We start from the raw sequence: 17432 nt of genomic DNA on the forward strand, positions 1-17432 counted from the left end.
CAGATCAGCTTTGTAAAATCTAATGGAGCTTTTTTAGGATTTTTGTTTTCATTCTTCACTATTGCAATGTCAATCTCTGTGATTATAATGACCATGCACTTTTTTCATGCAAACTCTAACTGTCACTTTGACACACAAAGTCAAGTAACCAATTAACACATAAAAGATGGATATACCTGTGTTGGTCTATTGTGCTATAAGGTTTAAATAATTGTGAATTTATGTCAGATTTTTCATGTAAAAATTTTTAGAGAGTTTTTACTGTTACTTAAGCAGTGCACTGTAAGCGAAGCTCCTTTGCCAGAACAATGCAATTTAAAACACTTAGTTGCATGGAAAAATTAACTAAGCCCACTATATTTTCACTAAAAAAAATAATCAATGAGAAGTGAATGACAAGCACTTACTATGCCTCCAGCATCTCCCACTGGGATGTAAAATAGCCAGAGGTACTCTGTACTACTCTTATCTTTGCAACTACTTATTTCATGTAAAACTACTTGAAAAGGAAGACTTTAATAATTCTGCAATGATTTAAGAATGCAAAAGGAAGCAGTCAGTGTCACTATTTCTGCCACTGGTGTTAGAAACACAGAAGGCTACAGCCTTCCTAAAGTCTCACCTAGCTTTGACATTAAGTCTATAAAACACAGCACTAGCACAAGAAAACCTCTGGAATCTGGTGGTTATCTCCTGGGCTCAGGTGGCTAATTTAAAATAAACTATGTAACTTTGTAAGTGCTTGAATGGCTTCTGAAAATTATCTTACAATGATTTCCATGAAATGCTAAATGAAACACACGTTCAAACAAAACAGGCTAATTTTTGTGTCTATCATACAGGGATTCTTTAAGCGAACAGTCCAGAATAACAAAAGGTACACATGTATAGAAAATCAGAATTGCCAGATTGACAAAACACAGCGAAAACGATGTCCTTACTGTCGATTTCAAAAATGTCTAAGTGTTGGAATGAAATTGGAAGGTAAGAGCTATAGTCTTGTTGATATCTTCAACTATACTATAAAATTATAGGATAAGATGTTAATGCATTGTATTTTATATTAAAAAGTTAAATAGTTATGGCTTTGAAATGTTAATAAAAGATTACTTTGTATGGTCAGTGAAATTGTTGCTTTATGAAAAAAATCTAATAAGTAAATGGTAGATCACTACTATTTCGGAAGCAGTTAAAACCATGATCCATTTTGTCATATAAGTATATAGTTTGATATTTCAGGCTTTTCAAGTTTGTGAATTCATGGATGTAGATTGAATAATTTTGCAGCTTTTAAAAAAGACTTAATTAGATTAAATATAAAACAACTGTCCAGATTAGAAAAAAAAATACTCATTTGCTATGGAGAGTGATCTGATTTTATTTGTATTTTATCTAGGGTTGGGTTGTTTTGGTTTTTTTACATATGTTCTTCTGACATCAAGGCAGAACACAAAGAAACAGATAAAATAAAGGTTTTTCTCAGACTGACTTGCCTTTGAGATTAAGGAGCCAAATAATCTCTAAAGTTGTGTCCTATATTTTTGTGATGCTACACCTGCGAGGCTGTTGTGATGGAAAGAGGATAAGGCATATTGAAGTACACTTTTTTACTTCATTTCACTTTCTCATCTACAGAGAACAATGAAAAGTGTACAATACCCTTTGAGATAACCAAATGCAAAAATATCATCAACTTGAATTTGTGAATCATGCATGGTTCATTCTAACTTTGATATATAAAATATTAAAATTCAGATTTCACAGCAGATGACATTTTTCCTTGACCAAGGACAATCTCCTAAATTCCTTACTGTTACAACCGTATGAAATTACATTCACCCTCGACACTTAACCAGAAAAAAATCAGGCCAAGGAGGAAAACTGTAAGCCATGAAGGGAACCAGAAAGGACAAGAGACAGTCACCAGGCTCTGGCAAAGGGAAGCTGTTGATATAACTGAAGATAAACAGAAAAATCAGCCTCCTGCAGTTTGATTGATTCAATAGTGTTGTATTTGCCCACAAGACTGAGCTAGCACTGACACACTGCACTAAACATCCTGAATCATTGTATGTGCTTCCAAATTCAAATAGTACAATTACAGGACATGTGGAATCCTTTTGTCATTGTTGGCATTAAGAAGAAGGATAAAATATATTTGTCTACTCCTACTTTCAAGTACTCTCACTTGCTGACAATGATACAAGACTAAACTTTGTCTTCTGTGATTACACGTAGTTCACCTTGAATTTAAGTGGGATGTATACAAAAGCACTTGCTAATCCTATTTGGCTCACAGTTTTTAATTGCAGAGTACCTGTGAGGATACTGTGTATACAGATTTAAAATTAATTACATTTACTAGTGATAAAATTAATTTAATGCATTTTGTTAAAAGTCAGCATTCAGAAGTAATATTGGCAGCTCATTTTTCCTACAAATTCCAGCAAAACACCTGTAGTTTTAAAGGGACTGCAGAAAATGTACTTTAGCTTTCTTATCTACATATCCATACAACTTCTTTTTCACTGTTTAGGAAATTGGAAGAACATGTGTTCTCCTAATTGTAAATACTTCTGACATTTATATGTGTATTTCCCTGATAGTGATATATAAAGCCTTAAAAGTCGAGTTCATAAATTACCATGGACCAAAAAATCATTAAGCGTTAAAGTCCTTACATGATAAGGTACAGTATTATGCGTATCTAGCATTCATAATAAATTTTTAATGTCCTACTAATCCCTAAGATAAAAAGCTCAAGAACTTAACCTCCAGCAATCTCAGCAGTCTCAACATGTCACCAGGCTGTCAAAGGTTCCTCTTTCAATCTAATTGCCGTTGGGCAAGGTGGGCTTGGTGAAAGCTCCTCACTAGTCCATCACATATATCCCACGGTGACAGACACTGCGGTGACAGAGACCACCAGTATGACTCCCAAGGCAGCTGTTAAGTAGGATTTGTTTTAATTATTTCTAATTCCAGAGATATTATAAGCCAGAACAGTGTCAATAGTTTCTGTTTCACTTCTATCTTCCACGTAGAAGGCAGCAAGCTGACAGCTTTCTCTCTGCACATTCCAACTGCAGCTAAACATTTCCATAGAGCTCAGCTGACTAGAAATCTCAAAGTTTTACACCAACCTGGACACAATCATCAAAAGGAAATGCTTCCCTTTTGCCAAGAGAAATGTATTCCTCTTTGTGACTACTGAACATTTCACAATTTACATTTCAGATGTTTTGCTGTGGTGGAAGGCAGTAATGGAATGATTATAATGAGACAATGTGGTCTGCTGGATACGTCTCAGACAAATTCTGGACTTCAGCCCTTGTTTCTTAATGACATAGTAGCTTGATATAAACCCAAATGTACATTGAGATTTCCACATGATCCCATAGCAGGTGTGAAATTCCTGTAGCCATCCATTGTGTTTGTCCCTGTGTCCTAATCAATGTACAGAGAAGTCCTTCTTTTTTAGTAATATATGCATGTGACATTTAAATCACTAGAAAAAAGTGACATTTGTTAAGTCAAAATAAATCCTTTTCCTTAGGAACAAAAGTGCAACTCTGAATTTGGAAAAAAAACAAATAGTTAAATTTTTACATTTCTGCTCCTTCCTAATATCTGTTTGATTACAAATGTCAATTCCAAGTGTTAGTAATGATTTACTTGCTCCTTTCCCCTGACAGCTGTGCGAGCTGACCGAATGCGTGGCGGTCGAAACAAGTTTGGACCAATGTACAAGAGAGACAGGGCATTGAAGCAGCAGAAGAAAGCTCTTATCCGAGCCAATGGACTGAAACTGGAAGCCATGACTCAGGTGATCCAAGCAATGCCAACCGACCTGACAATATCCTCTGCAATCCAGAACATCCATTCAGCTTCTAAAGGCCTACCTCTGAACCATACTGCCTTGCCTCCCACAGACTATGACAGGAGTCCCTTTGTGACCTCTCCCATCAGCATGACAATGCCGCCACACGGCAGTTTGCAAGGCTACCAAACCTATGGCCACTTTCCAAGCCGTGCTATCAAGTCCGAGTACCCTGACCCTTACACCAGCTCACCAGAGTCAATAATGGGCTACTCATACATGGATAGTTATCAAACAAGCTCACCAGCAAGTATCCCACATCTGATATTGGAACTCCTGAAATGTGAGCCTGATGAGCCACAAGTCCAAGCTAAAATCATGGCATATCTGCAGCAAGAGCAAGCCAACAGAAGCAAACATGAGAAGCTCAACACATTCGGGCTTATGTGTAAAATGGCTGACCAAACCCTCTTCTCCATTGTTGAGTGGGCGAGGAGTAGCATCTTCTTTAGAGAACTTAAGGTAGGTAATAATTTTACATTATATTATCATTCAGCCAAGAAAAAAATACTATTTCTTACAATCTTGTACTTCAAGCAGGAAAGCATGAGTTTCGTTTTCTCCCCCCCAAGCATCTCATTCTTTATTTATTTGGTTTGAAGTAGGCAGGCTATTAGAAGGGAAACTTGTTGCTGACTTCCACCTGAGCCTGTAATTAGCTGTAGCAAAGAGATTCAATATTCAGTTCAGCTTTTCTTTACTTCAATATTTATCACAACTATTTTTAACATCCATAGGGCCTCACATAATCCTACTCCTTCCCTGTCAGCATCACTCACTATCTGGCTTGTACTCAGGGCTGTAAGCACACCTGTTCCACCATTCCATATTGATTTGTGTAATTATTTCATTACCTTATTTAACATATGGGGGAGTGCCATTTCTGTCCACCTCCATTCACTTTATATAAGTCCATATTTGGAAAATTCAGTTTCTCAATGGGATATTATTTTATGCATTCCATGCCTTATTAACCATGCAGGCTGAAACCTAAGCAGGATACACACGGAACAGAAAGCAATGAGGAAGTAGATACCTCAAGGACTCCTTTTGATTCTCATCACCACTGATACGTGAGGGATTCCTTTAGTCTAGGCTGCTACAATGCTCTTATTTTTGCTGGAGCACCCAGGAAATCCTCATGCACAGCTTTCTGGTGGACAGAAATTCACCCATTTACGTTTTTCAGACTTATTGTTAAAGCAGCTTTGTGGTCTCAAATTTCAAATCAGAAATTTTAAGCCAGAAATTTGAGATCAGACAATAGGTATGGACTACAGTTTTTAACCACTGTTTCGATACAAAAATCAGCTCTGGAAAGAATAATCTTCAGTCTCAAAAAAACCCTCAAAATGGTGAACTAAACTCACATCTGAGTTTCCCTGTTACATTGCTAGTTACTGTGTCTGTCTGCTACAGAGAGATGTTTTTGCCACATTTGCTACTGACATCTGTAAAGTTCTGTGAGTGCCTGTAATTTCTGACTACTTTCAAACTAAGAGAAAATAACTCAGCTTCCAAATATAACAATTACTGTTGGATTTCACTGAGAATTGAATCTACCTGAGTTAAGAGCACAAAAGGGAGATCCATTGAAAAGCTGCACTCGGAGAGCTTGCCACAACAGCATGTTTGTCATGACCGTAAGGACATGGACACATGACATAAAGCCAGATTACAAGAAAAGCAAGCTGTATATGCTGCATATGCAACTCCAGCTTCTTGCCTTTTGGTTTTTTTTGGGTTTTTTTTTGTGAGAATGATTGCAGGAATCACTGAAAGCTCAGTCTATTCAAAGAGAAAGAAGAGAGGAAGTTTACTTAGAGAGGAAAACCAAATGCATTAAAGACAGTAAAAGACTCGCACATGTTTGCTATCTCAGTTGTATACAATTTTGTAGTCAGCTATAAGCCATGCTACTCATTTTAAATAATTTAAAACTTGAAATTAAGAACATGTTATATTTCCAGTAGACTATGTGGCAAATATCTGAGACCAGATCTTTCTCTCCATACACTGGGGAGTATTTTAGTCTAGAGTAAGGTACTCTAGAGTTAAAAGTGACTGTCCTGTATATACCTTTCAGTGTACAAACTTTTAAGTAAAAATCTGCCCTAAAATTTCATTTATGATTAAAGTGACAAATTTTATAAGCATTCAACATGCTATACTGGGAACAGTTTTAAAGATGGCCTTCACCTCCAACTTCAGCCTGGATTATGTTCTTCAACCAACCTATGTTTACTAGTACGGACACAAAATATGCAGAAATTTGTTTATGAAAATGCTGACCAACTTCTCCTGGTTCTGGATGTATTATACATTACCATGTACACACAAGCTTCTGGAAATACACATATTCTAAAAATTTTCTAGACAGTGTCTTTGGCTTATGAACTGATTTTCACACATTTCTAGAAGGCATTGCTTTCACTTTAGTGTTTGTACCCTTTGTATCTTGGAAGCTTCGAGGCCAGACAGTTTCACACCTTCTGGTATATCCAGATTTTTTTTTTTTAGATGGACAAGATCAACAAAATTGCACAGCATTCCAGAACAATAACAACTCATTAAGAAATCCATCCACATCCAAAATTTAGGGACCAGACTATACACAATGCTATGAACTTTGACCTTTTCAGTGTCAAAAGTATGTTTAGATCAGACCCAATAGCACTGGGTAACAAAATCTCTTTTCTGTTGAGAGGACAAGAACAATATTAAACAGAAGATTTCCAGACCTGTCTTGAATGCAGTTCTCTTCTATCCATTCACGATTTCAGGTTCTTCAGATCAAGGTAGCAAAAACAGCTATTTCAGATTGCTCCACAGGACATGAATACCTGTGGGGAAAAAAAAAGCCACCTAAGACTATGACATATTTTAAATGCAGAAGGAAGGGGAGACAATTGTGATAAAAATGCAATTAGATTTTCAGAACAGCTAACTTTGTTCCCTATCTATTCACAGCTGAGAAGTAGGTATTTGCTCAAAAATATATTTTACTCTTATTCCTACCTGTCTAATCAATGGAATATTGACCTGTCTTTCAGATAAGACAGGTGCATTAGCAGATTTCTGGGACTAAAAATTTAAATTATTCAAATAATTAAACAGTACAAAATTGTAAATGTGGTTTGTATGCAATTCATCTTGGCTTTGTCATGATGAGCGATGCCTCGCACAACTGGCTGTTAGTTACTAGGAGCATGTCTACAATTATTTACTGTATCTTTTCATCATAAATTTTGTCTTACACCCTTGTCTCTTCAATTAATATAAAGGAGCAATCATTTTCCTTTCTGCTAAACGTAGAGATTTGTAGTTAGCAGAATTCAGGGGGAGGATATGATAAAAAAATGCTGTCCCAGTCCATCAGTGGTTTAGACCACAATTACCCTAGAGATAATAACAAAAACCCACCACCGAGCTACAGCTTTTAACTTTCCCTTATTTCTTCCCTTTTGTCGGCAGATTTGTTTTGGGTTTTTTTTAAGAAATCTCAAATGAAAAAAAATCTGGTTTAAAATTTTATTTTCTGAAGCTTTCACCAGTTTAAGCTTTTCACAATCTTCTCACTTGTTGATCTACAGATTTTTGTTGCCTCTTTTGGAATATGTTACAATTTGAGGATGTAAAAGGGAGAAATATGGACTGTGTAGAACTACCCACAGCGTGCATTGCATTGGAATATCACCTGTGTATGGATTTGAGTATATAATTTAAGGGTAATTTTCACACTTGCTGGGGAGCAGATCCTCTCATCTTCATGTAGGATATCAGAAACAAATGGAAAAATTAAAGAAGCCAACTAGTCAGGATTAATAATAATGTCAGAGTAAGATCCAAAGCAGCCAATTGCAATCCAGTAAATTTGAATTTAACACCTGCTAAAATCTCAAACATCCCTACATGTCTTGTGAAGTCAGAATACTTTGTAAGGAATAATTAAGACATAAATTCTGGGGGTTAATGTTACATATTACTTTTTTATTCATAATGAGATATATTTCTGTTTGGTTCTTTATACACGGATGAAATAATACAGAGGTTACATCCCAAAAGACTCAGGATAATAGTAATAGTAATAACAGTAGTAGTAATAGTAATAGTAATAGTAATAGTAATAGTAATAGTAATAGTAATAGTAATAGTAATAGTAATAGTAATAGTAATAGTAAAGAAGGCCTTTGTTTGCTATTCTGGAGTTGTTGAAAGCTCAGTAAATATAAAAGTAAGATATAGCCATCTTATCCTCAGCTAAGAAAACTCAGGAATGCCCTGGGGATGCTAGATTTGTCGCCAGCTGTCTTAGTCAGGTGAAAGGTCTTTGTACAAAGCTAAAAAGAAAATATTGCAAGAGTTTCTAAAGTCCAAAGGCTGCCTGGCCCCAAGGAATGATGCAGACAGCTTCTCTGGACTGGTCTTTCCTCATCAGCCCACATCATGGAAAATTCAAAGACTGCTTCCAGAGCTAACTATTACTGAACCCATAAAAGAAAGCAGTCTCTGCCTGGAGCAGGAGAAAAACAGGACCTGCATTGAATAACAGTCCTCAGGATACTTTCTTCTGGCTGAAGATCAGAAAAAATGAACTGAATGTTAATAGTTACAAAAGGCACTAAAAGAATAGTGACTCACAAAAAAAAACTACCTTTCCTTATTTGGCTATTTTAGTGAGGATGTCATAGGTCAAAGTACCATGTGAGCACAAACCTTGTAGAGAATGATTGCAGGATGAACCAGTGCACTTCATGGTAAAGAAGCTCATCCTACAATTATTCACCGAGTTTGCAAATCTAGACTATTCACTGATGTCAGACTGTGTCAGTCCCAAGCCAGATTTCTTGCTGTAAGTGTAAATTTGCTCATGCTTACATTAGCTGTAGCCTTCAAAGAAACAGTGGTTTATCTCCAAAGGACTCTGTCTATAGAACTTGCACTATACATGGCACCACAGATATTTTGGCAGCTCATAAACTAACAAGGGCCTAGCTTTGTGTTACATATTCCCCAGAAGCGAAACTATATTATCAGAGTTTCAACTTATTTCTGTAAGTGCAAACTTAATGTGAATAGGATTAACAGAACTCCTGGAGGCTCTTAATTTCATCTGTGAAATCAATTTACATAGATGTAATAATGTAATTCTTATATACCAGCTTTAATTTCAAATTTCAGTCCATATGTAGTTGAGTACCAAGGAATGCATAGAAAGTAAGGAATTATACAATGGAAATCCAACAATTAAATGGAATTAGCACAGAATAGCAAAAAATAGTTTTGGGTTCTGTTGGAGTTTTGTTTTTTTGAGAAAAAGATCAGCACTGAAATACCTTAAAAATTTTCAGGATGATGAAAGGTTGATACGTTATTAAGACTTAAGTAATCAAGTGCAATTTGATAACTTGAAGTGCTTTTGGACTTTGTAGTGTGTGTTTATCAGGACAGGAAATGCAACTCACATAGCTGATGAAATAAAATTTCTGCAGTTTCTTTCAGTTACAGAAGCTGCCAGAAACTGAGGTGCAGGAATACACTTGATTCCAGTAATCAGATTAGTTACTATGTTGGCATGTGTAACTGCTGATTTGTAGTCTGGCTTCAGTGTGTCTGGATCTAAGAAAAATATTCCTCGAACACTCAAAAATATAGAGGAACACATTGTTAGAATAAACTTCATGATGATCTGGCTCTTCTCTGGAAAAAGGCAAATTAAACACTGTATTTCAGCATGAGGGCATGTGATTCTGTAGCCTTTCTAAACAGGTTGTTCAGTGCTGGCACTTTTTTTAGGCATAAAGAGAAAGATGACTTTCTCTTATGCCCTTCCATGTCAGAGCTGGTACTTTAATTTCACTCTGGTGTCGGATGTTATCACCTCTGATAGCAGGAGACTGAGTTTAGTCTCTCTGGATTCAGTAATTTTTTATCTAATAGCCAGTTAAGCATCATGCTGTGACTAAGAATCATGTTCCATGTAGGTGTTTTTGGAAGCACTACCACTTCTGCACCTGAGTGCACCTGCCCCCAGCACTTCACCAGCAAAGTTACTGTGAACAGCCGTGGTGCAGTAACAAAATTTTGTTACTTACAGAGAAAATTTGAGCAAGAAACCATTCAAAAAGCTGCCAGCCCCTAAGTAGAGATGTAATAGCCTGACATATGGACACCACGAATTACATAGCTACAGCCACTCCTGCTACAAATCCTGAAGCAGACACTGAGTTAATCTGAGTTTGAGGTATTGGTTACACAAAACAGAAGTTTAATATTACAGTTTAATTGTTTTCCTTCAAAATGTAAGCTTCCAATTAAAGTTTGACAATTGCCAGCAGTGACACAGAAAGATTACTTGGGTGTGTTAGCAAATGTATATCACATTGCTGTAGGGTGAGATGAAAAACCAGTGCTCTTTAGATCTTGCATGCTGAGTAGTCCAAAGGGATGTTAAAGTTAACTCCAACAATAACTCCTGTACTAAGAAACTGAACAGGGAATGCTCAGCCATGTTGACAGACTGTTGTATTTTCATATAATTTTTAGCTGTTACTTTCTGTTGTGAAGGCCTGATCATTTTGCCAAATGATGGAAAGCTTTACATGTTGACAATTAAACAATTCCAATCTCTTGGAAAAATCAGATATATTGCCTGATTTGACTTAGTAAGGTCACATTTTTATTGTCAGAATGACAGAGCTTCACTTGCAAAGTTCTCCAGTTTTTGCAAGCTTTTGCCCACAAAATAAATACCAAAAAGAGCTGTTTTTTCATCTGCAAATTATGATATTTTTACAACCAGGCTGTAGATCTTAGAGCAGGAAGAGAACTTGTTCTGTTCCAATCCAGAATTTTTGTATAGTATCTGTATCATTCAGAACCAGCACTTGTATACAATATCTCTATCATATTTCTGATCTATGAGATGGCTCTTAGTTACAGTGGAAGTTTGCCTCTATAAATTTATCAAAGCTGGTCAGATTTAAGGATATTCTTCTGTCAACCTGTGGCCTTTAGGATCACCTGCAGTAAGGATGAAATCCCAGCCATACTGAAGTCACTTACAGACTTCCTATTAAGCCCTGCTGAAGCTGCATCATATAAATGGATGCTCTTCTACATAGCCATATGAAAGCCTTGGAGAAGTACAACATCTGAACAAAATGTACCTAGGAGAGCGAGAAACTGTGTAGTTCCTCACCATAAATGTTGTTGGACCTGCCTCTAGTAGCACCACAAATATGTTTTCCACAGCACTCAGCCATCATACTCATTATTGCAGAGAAGGCCTAAAGCTGAGAGCTTTCAAACTGTGCTGCAAATCACAGGATCACTCAGAACAGGTTGGACACCTTATTCAGCTGTATTAACACAGGAACATACTAAAGGACTTAAGTATTTTCCATTCCAGCACAGTTTTATTCAGAGCTAATGTCACCTAAATCACAACACACCATCTTAGCCCATTGTGAAATGGATTTGAAACGTTTTCTCTCCACGTGCTACAGAAACCGCCGGGCACGGCAGCACCATGGCCTCAGCCTTACTGAGGGGCAGAGCCGCCATCCCCCCACAGGACTATCCCATCCCACCTCCCTCCCTCACAGAGAGCCTTGGGAGCCCCAGGGACATGGCAGAATTGGAAGGGACCGGACAAGGACACGCACCGGCAGTGAGGGAGCCCAGGGCCTTGGCTGGAGCTTGAATGCGGCCGTAGGTGGGGCCCAGGTGGGGCCATGAGGAGTGTTGGGGCTGGCAGGTGAGGGAAGGTGAGGGAAGCGCTGTGCCCAGCGCAGGCATCAGCAAATAACACGGGAGAAAAGCCGAAAAAAGCGGCTAACTCGAGCCACGGCTCTGCTCCCCTGAGGCTGCTCTGGACCGAGTGAAGGGGTCGCGGCTGGCAGCCCGAGTTGCAGCCCTCAGCTCTGCGCTCCAGCGCCGCTGCAGCGCGGGCAGGGCCGGGCGTGTGGCGGGGTTCGTGCCCAGCCCCGGGCTCCAGCCTCGAGGGGCTCCAGCGGCTCTCCCAGAGAAGGAGCCGCTCACTTCCCTGCGCCCCTCCTGCAGCGGCTGCGGCGGGCACCGTGTCCTTGGCCAGCCCAGCCAGGGGCTCCCTTGTGACGCGGGGACCGGACACGGCGGCGGCCCGGAGCCGCCAGGTGCTCTCCCTTACCTGAGCTGTGCGCGCCTGACTGCGGCCGCTTCCAGGGACGGGGAAAGCCTTGCTGCTGAAAGGTGGAACACCAGTTAGTCTTGCTCTAGCATTTCCAACTCCTGTCAAGAAAGTTGAAAGGCACGCATCAGATTTTTCCTTAAAATGTTCTTTATTTGCTATTTTGAAATAGGGACTGAAAGTTGTTGCTACTGGCATCACTACAGGCACATTTTCAGTGCAACCACACAAGAAACAAAAGGGCAGATTTAAGAAGGAATGAAGAAAAACTAAGAAAGTTATGAAATATGGTGCAGGTGGGAAAGTAAAGATGTAATTTTCTGTAGATGTTCTCAGTGTCTTTTTTCCACTTCTGTAACCTGTGGAATTTGAGTTATAGGTGGTTAGGAAAACATCAGGGTAGTCTGGAAAAAAAATATTTAACACTGTGTCTTAGAAACACCCCACTCATTAAAGCAGCCATTACTGACAAAAAAGGATAAATTAGTAAAATGAAATACCAAGTAACCATACGGCAGTGAAAAAAGAAATTTCATTTTGTCTGATTCCAGAGTTTTCTGTCATACTCATCACTTGGAGAGGGAAAGAAACTAAAATCTGTGTTCGGAAATTCAGAAATAGAAAAATGCTTTTTACATCTAAATACAGCTCTTGCATTTGTTGAAAGAACAGTTACTTTGATTTTTGTTGCTAAATAAAATCTTGGATCAAGTAAAATTAATTTTAAAAAATTAGTTAAGGCAACAATAAACACAGGAAATATACATGAATAAAGTGTTCTAAAAGTCAGGCAACTCTTTTAAGACTATAAATATCACCTAAGCAAGGCCACTATAATTAGCAAAGGGTGAACAAAAGAAGACATCCAGAAATAGATGGGGAGGGGGGAGGCTGGGAGGGTGAAATGTCTTGGTTAACCTTATTTGAGTGTTCTTTCCATAGCATAGGAAATGGTTCCAGCTAGCTCATGAGTTCTATTGGTATGAACTGATTTTAAAAGGACATTTCCATGTTGTCTCGATGCCAAGGAAATTCTTTTACTGGCGTGTTTGCTGAGTACAGGAAACATCACCCTGACTAAGTGACACTGAATGTGAGGAAGAATTGTTTCTTTATTCTGGTGTTACAGTCAACACCATCTCTTTGTTTCATCTGGATACCTTTTGGTATTTATTGGGGAATGCTTACTGCAGTCTCCCAGTTTGTCCTGAGTAATGAGCACACTGGTGGTGCTGAGTCATAATCCCTCACCACTCAAGAAGCAGTTTTCTGCATCTCTTGTGCAACTGATTAGTCTGAGGGATGATCCAGCATTTTAGGGGAGGCAGAGACAGGGCTGTCTGGTCACATCTGCTTCATCCCTCTTCAAGATATGAGCAGAAAAGACTAACAGTGATAGGAACCTTCCTCATCTCCATGCTATGGCCAGAATTCACTGTACAAGGAAACTAATATGTACCTATAACTGCTTGCTCTCCTAAATAGAGAGCTGAACAAATCAGCCTTGTATATAGAATTTTTCAGTCTAAGTCAGGCTGTACTTATGGACCCAGTCTTATATTGCATATCAAAAAAAGCTTTACTGTAACCAATGAGAATTTTGTCCAAGTAAGAAGTGCAAGATCTTGAATACTGTGCTAGTGCCATGGCCACTATATAGGCAGCAGTAACTGCAATTATTTGTGGCTTTAGGCTCCACTGACCTTTTGCTTCAATCAGTCTGTGGTTTCCGTGACAAGCCCTCAAAATCTTTGTGCACCGTTTCTGGAAAAAGTGGAAATATTTGAGAAAAAGTTTCATGGTATGTGGATCATAAAGGTCAGCTGTCATCATATTGATATTTCTAGAGCTCAATAAAACTACAAAGTTATTTAATTCTAAGTATTAACTTTCTTCATGTAACAGCTAAAACATGTAGAAAGAATAACCATTGCCCAAAGTTTCTGTTTCTGTTCCTGTTTGTCTGTGCAGTGGTTTTAGGGCAATAACAACCCTGTCCTTAGAATTGTGGGAATGGCAGGGATGTATTAGAGTGGCTGCTAGGAGACATGAAATTAAATTAGGTGGTGGTGCAAATAATCCAGTGAGCAAGTGGAAGCCAAAATTGATGTGTAGCTCATACCCAGGTCACTATAGCATAAAATAGTTTCAGTTTCTTTTTCAACAACTTCACAGTCACCGAGGTACCTTTAATCTACACATGGAGAGAAGAGCAGGACATAGAAAGCCAGCTGCTCACAAACAAATTCTACTGAGTATTGTTTGGGTTAGTACATATCATACTCATCAAAAACAAGAACAGGCAATTTTCTGCATCTGAGGCCAATATGTGTGTTCTCCTAACACTATTTGGAATATTTGCCATATTGCTAAGATTTTACCTAGAATTTCAAGTCTTTGAGAAATCCAAAATTGCTGTAAGAAGTAGCACTGCCTTTCTGATGGCAGGACTTGGAAAATAATGGTTCTTGCTTATAGAACAGTGAATAAAATGACAAGAATATTAACAACAGCAACAATAGTAACAACTTTAGCTAGAAATAAACATACAGCAATTGCTTTACATTGTCCATGGCTTGGACCCATTATTTACAAGATAGGTTCTCATTTGGCAAGTGTGGTCAAGGAAAATGCTGTCTCCTGACTAGGAATGAACTTGCAGGGAGAGTGTTCCCAGTAGGAAGGGTTAGACCTCAAAGTGTGTATTTACATGAGTATCTCATTTGGTAAAGTTGAACCACATTTATTTTTAATTTGCATGCCTCTCCTTTAAGTCATACCCTTCTCCTCTTGACTTCAGTGGGAGCTCCACATGTTTTGCCTTTGATTCCACTGCATGCTGGCAACTCTAATTAGTGTTAACAGGAGTTCAGTGGAATTTCTTGCTCTCCTTTCTCTGTAAAAAAGTTTACAGATCAGGAGTTGGAGCTTTATCAAACTGGTACATGGTGCCTATCTAGAATGTATCTTCTTTTCTTTTTCCCAGCCAAAGTGGAACTTAACCTTTTTCTAACAATGGTGGTGTAACTATTAGAAAAATGACATTGATCATTCTAACAAGCTCCCCTTAGTTTTGAAAAAAATGCTTAGTTAGGCTTTGATTTTTAAACAGGTGTAATTTCAGCTAGTTAACACAGCCTTACTGTTTCAGTTGCTATCATAGTAAATTGGTGCAGTAATTACAAGTTAGAACAGCTCAGTTCTCTGGGGCTAGAGCCTGCAATTCAAATTAAACCTCAGTCTGCTCTGCCCTATAGAAACTACTTTGAACTCCAGAGGTATTTTGTATAGGGACACTGCTACCTATTGAGCAAGACTGGGAGAATCCAGTCCTTTTTTGCAGTGCTGCTGGTTTTATTAAGAATAAACACCCCTCACCAAACCCTCACCATCAAACATCGCATCTTGAAAACAGAAATACTGATCCATGTTGAAATTTTAATCTCAGACATTCATACCCATGTGTATGAGCACACACAATGAACAGGAGCCACTTTTCCCCTTCTTCCTAAGAACTGTCGCATGCAGCTTTCTGCGCTCACATAATCCTCCTTCCAATATTTCAAAAGACACAGACCTTCCCAGCATGATGATAAAGTTTTCCTGTGTTCCAATAATAAAAGTTGAACATACCAGTAATTTCCAGTTCCTCTGTGGTTGGGCAGCCTGTGAAGACTAAATCAGAAGTAGCCAACCTGCAATATCAGTGTGGGAGTCGGAAACAGATGTTCAGCGCACAATACAATTTGTTGTCACTGTCGATACTATATGGCACTTTTCCCAACAGAAATTGTCTCTAGCTGGAAAGGAATGTAAGGAATGATTCATGCCCCAAATTATTATTATTTGTTATATTACTGTTAATGTTAAATACTTCTTGCTTTACTTTGTTTCAAATGCCTGAATCAGAGAGGCATATCCACTCAAAAATACAATTAACTGGGCTGGTAGCATGCATGTACTATGTAAACCAATTATTTTAAGGCTTTTTTCCCACAAGACAAGATATTCTGTTATATTACAACCAAGACTCAAATTCTCTTCTTTAGAATCAGCATAATTTAACCTTCAGTTTTATAAAATAGCTCAGCAGATATTTACACAAAAAGCACATGGCAGGAGGTAAATGAGACAAATTATTTCATGTGAATCTGAGTGTGTATCTATAAAAATTAAAATTTACTACATCCATATAATAGTATTTTTATACATATAATAACATTTACAGTAGTTTATGTCTTGGAAATTCTAATAGGCCATTTGGGCATTCAAAACAGATCAAACACTCAAATGAGCAAAACCCTCTATTAGCATATGATGGTAGCATATGATGCCTAGCCTTGATTTCCAGATTTCATTAATATTACAAAAGCAGATGCACTAGATCATACTTACTGTAAAAGGAAATGGATTGGGTTAGGTGCTTTTGAAATTAAATATTAATTTTTTCAGGGATACATCAAATATATTAAAAAATGCAGAAAGCCTAAGTGAAACCAAAACTAAATAAAAATTAATATATTCAGTAGAAGTGTAAAAGAGCTAAAGATTTGACTGCCAGAAAATTTTATTATAACACCTCTGTTTTACATGAAAAGTAACACTAGGTATTTTCAAAAATGAAGACATCTGGAATTTGACTTGGAGTTCAGTGAAACTGGTGACAAAACTGACCTGTAATTGCTGACTGTGGTGTCTCTGACAGACTTTCTTTAGAGATATTAAAAAGAAGAAAATGTGTGTTTAATCATGTGGCCTGAACCAGACCAAAAAATTGTAGCACTATAAAATCAAACAGCTGTCTTATTTTTACAAATGCATGTGGCAACACTTCACAGTAATCTTTTTGTAATACTAATTTTGTATTTACTGTGTTTACTGTTGCAGCATTCTGCACAGAGTGGTTTACTGCTGTACATCAGGTTTTAGTCAATGGGAAACATGAAATGATTTTCAGCTGTGTGTTTCTTTGTAACTGCTGCACAATTTAGCCTCAAAACCAATCCATTGTCAAACTTTTTTATGCTTTTAGATGTAGTGAATTTAGATATATTTCCATAGTGGAACACAACGTGATTTCGAGAAAGAGCTTGAACATTGCAAAATTTTCCAAGTCGGCATGAGATGAAGCAGGATGAAATAGCTGATAAGGTAACACTTGGCACACTTGTAATCAATGTGCTGAATTTCTCTGTGTCTGTATATTTTTATATACATTCAGGGTTAAACTGAGTTTTTCATCAAGCAGATGTTGGCAAGTGCCAAAGTGATTTAGGATTAGAGTGGGATTTAGGCTGATTTAGCTACAGTTGTATTTCTCATTTCATCATCATGCCAGGGATACTGTGACAGTTGTGGGTTTTCTTTAATTTATGAAATAGA

The 17432-nt window shown here is 37.8% G+C and overlaps 1 protein-coding gene across 1 annotated transcript in view; it reads left to right on the forward strand.

The window, feature by feature from the left end:
• Positions 1–17432, forward strand: part of NR5A2 (nuclear receptor subfamily 5 group A member 2) — an 83783-nt gene that overhangs the window by 12665 nt on the left and 53686 nt on the right. Inside the window, exons 4-5 of the mRNA XM_036387867.1 lie at positions 843–984; positions 3696–4342. Of these exons, the coding sequence (XP_036243760.1) occupies positions 843–984; positions 3696–4342 (789 nt within the window). The remainder of the gene's footprint in view (positions 1–842; positions 985–3695; positions 4343–17432) is intronic.

This window comes from Molothrus ater, chromosome 9, assembly GCF_012460135.2.
Source record: "Molothrus ater isolate BHLD 08-10-18 breed brown headed cowbird chromosome 9, BPBGC_Mater_1.1, whole genome shotgun sequence".
In the NCBI taxonomy this organism is placed as follows: domain Eukaryota; kingdom Metazoa; phylum Chordata; class Aves; order Passeriformes; family Icteridae; genus Molothrus; species Molothrus ater.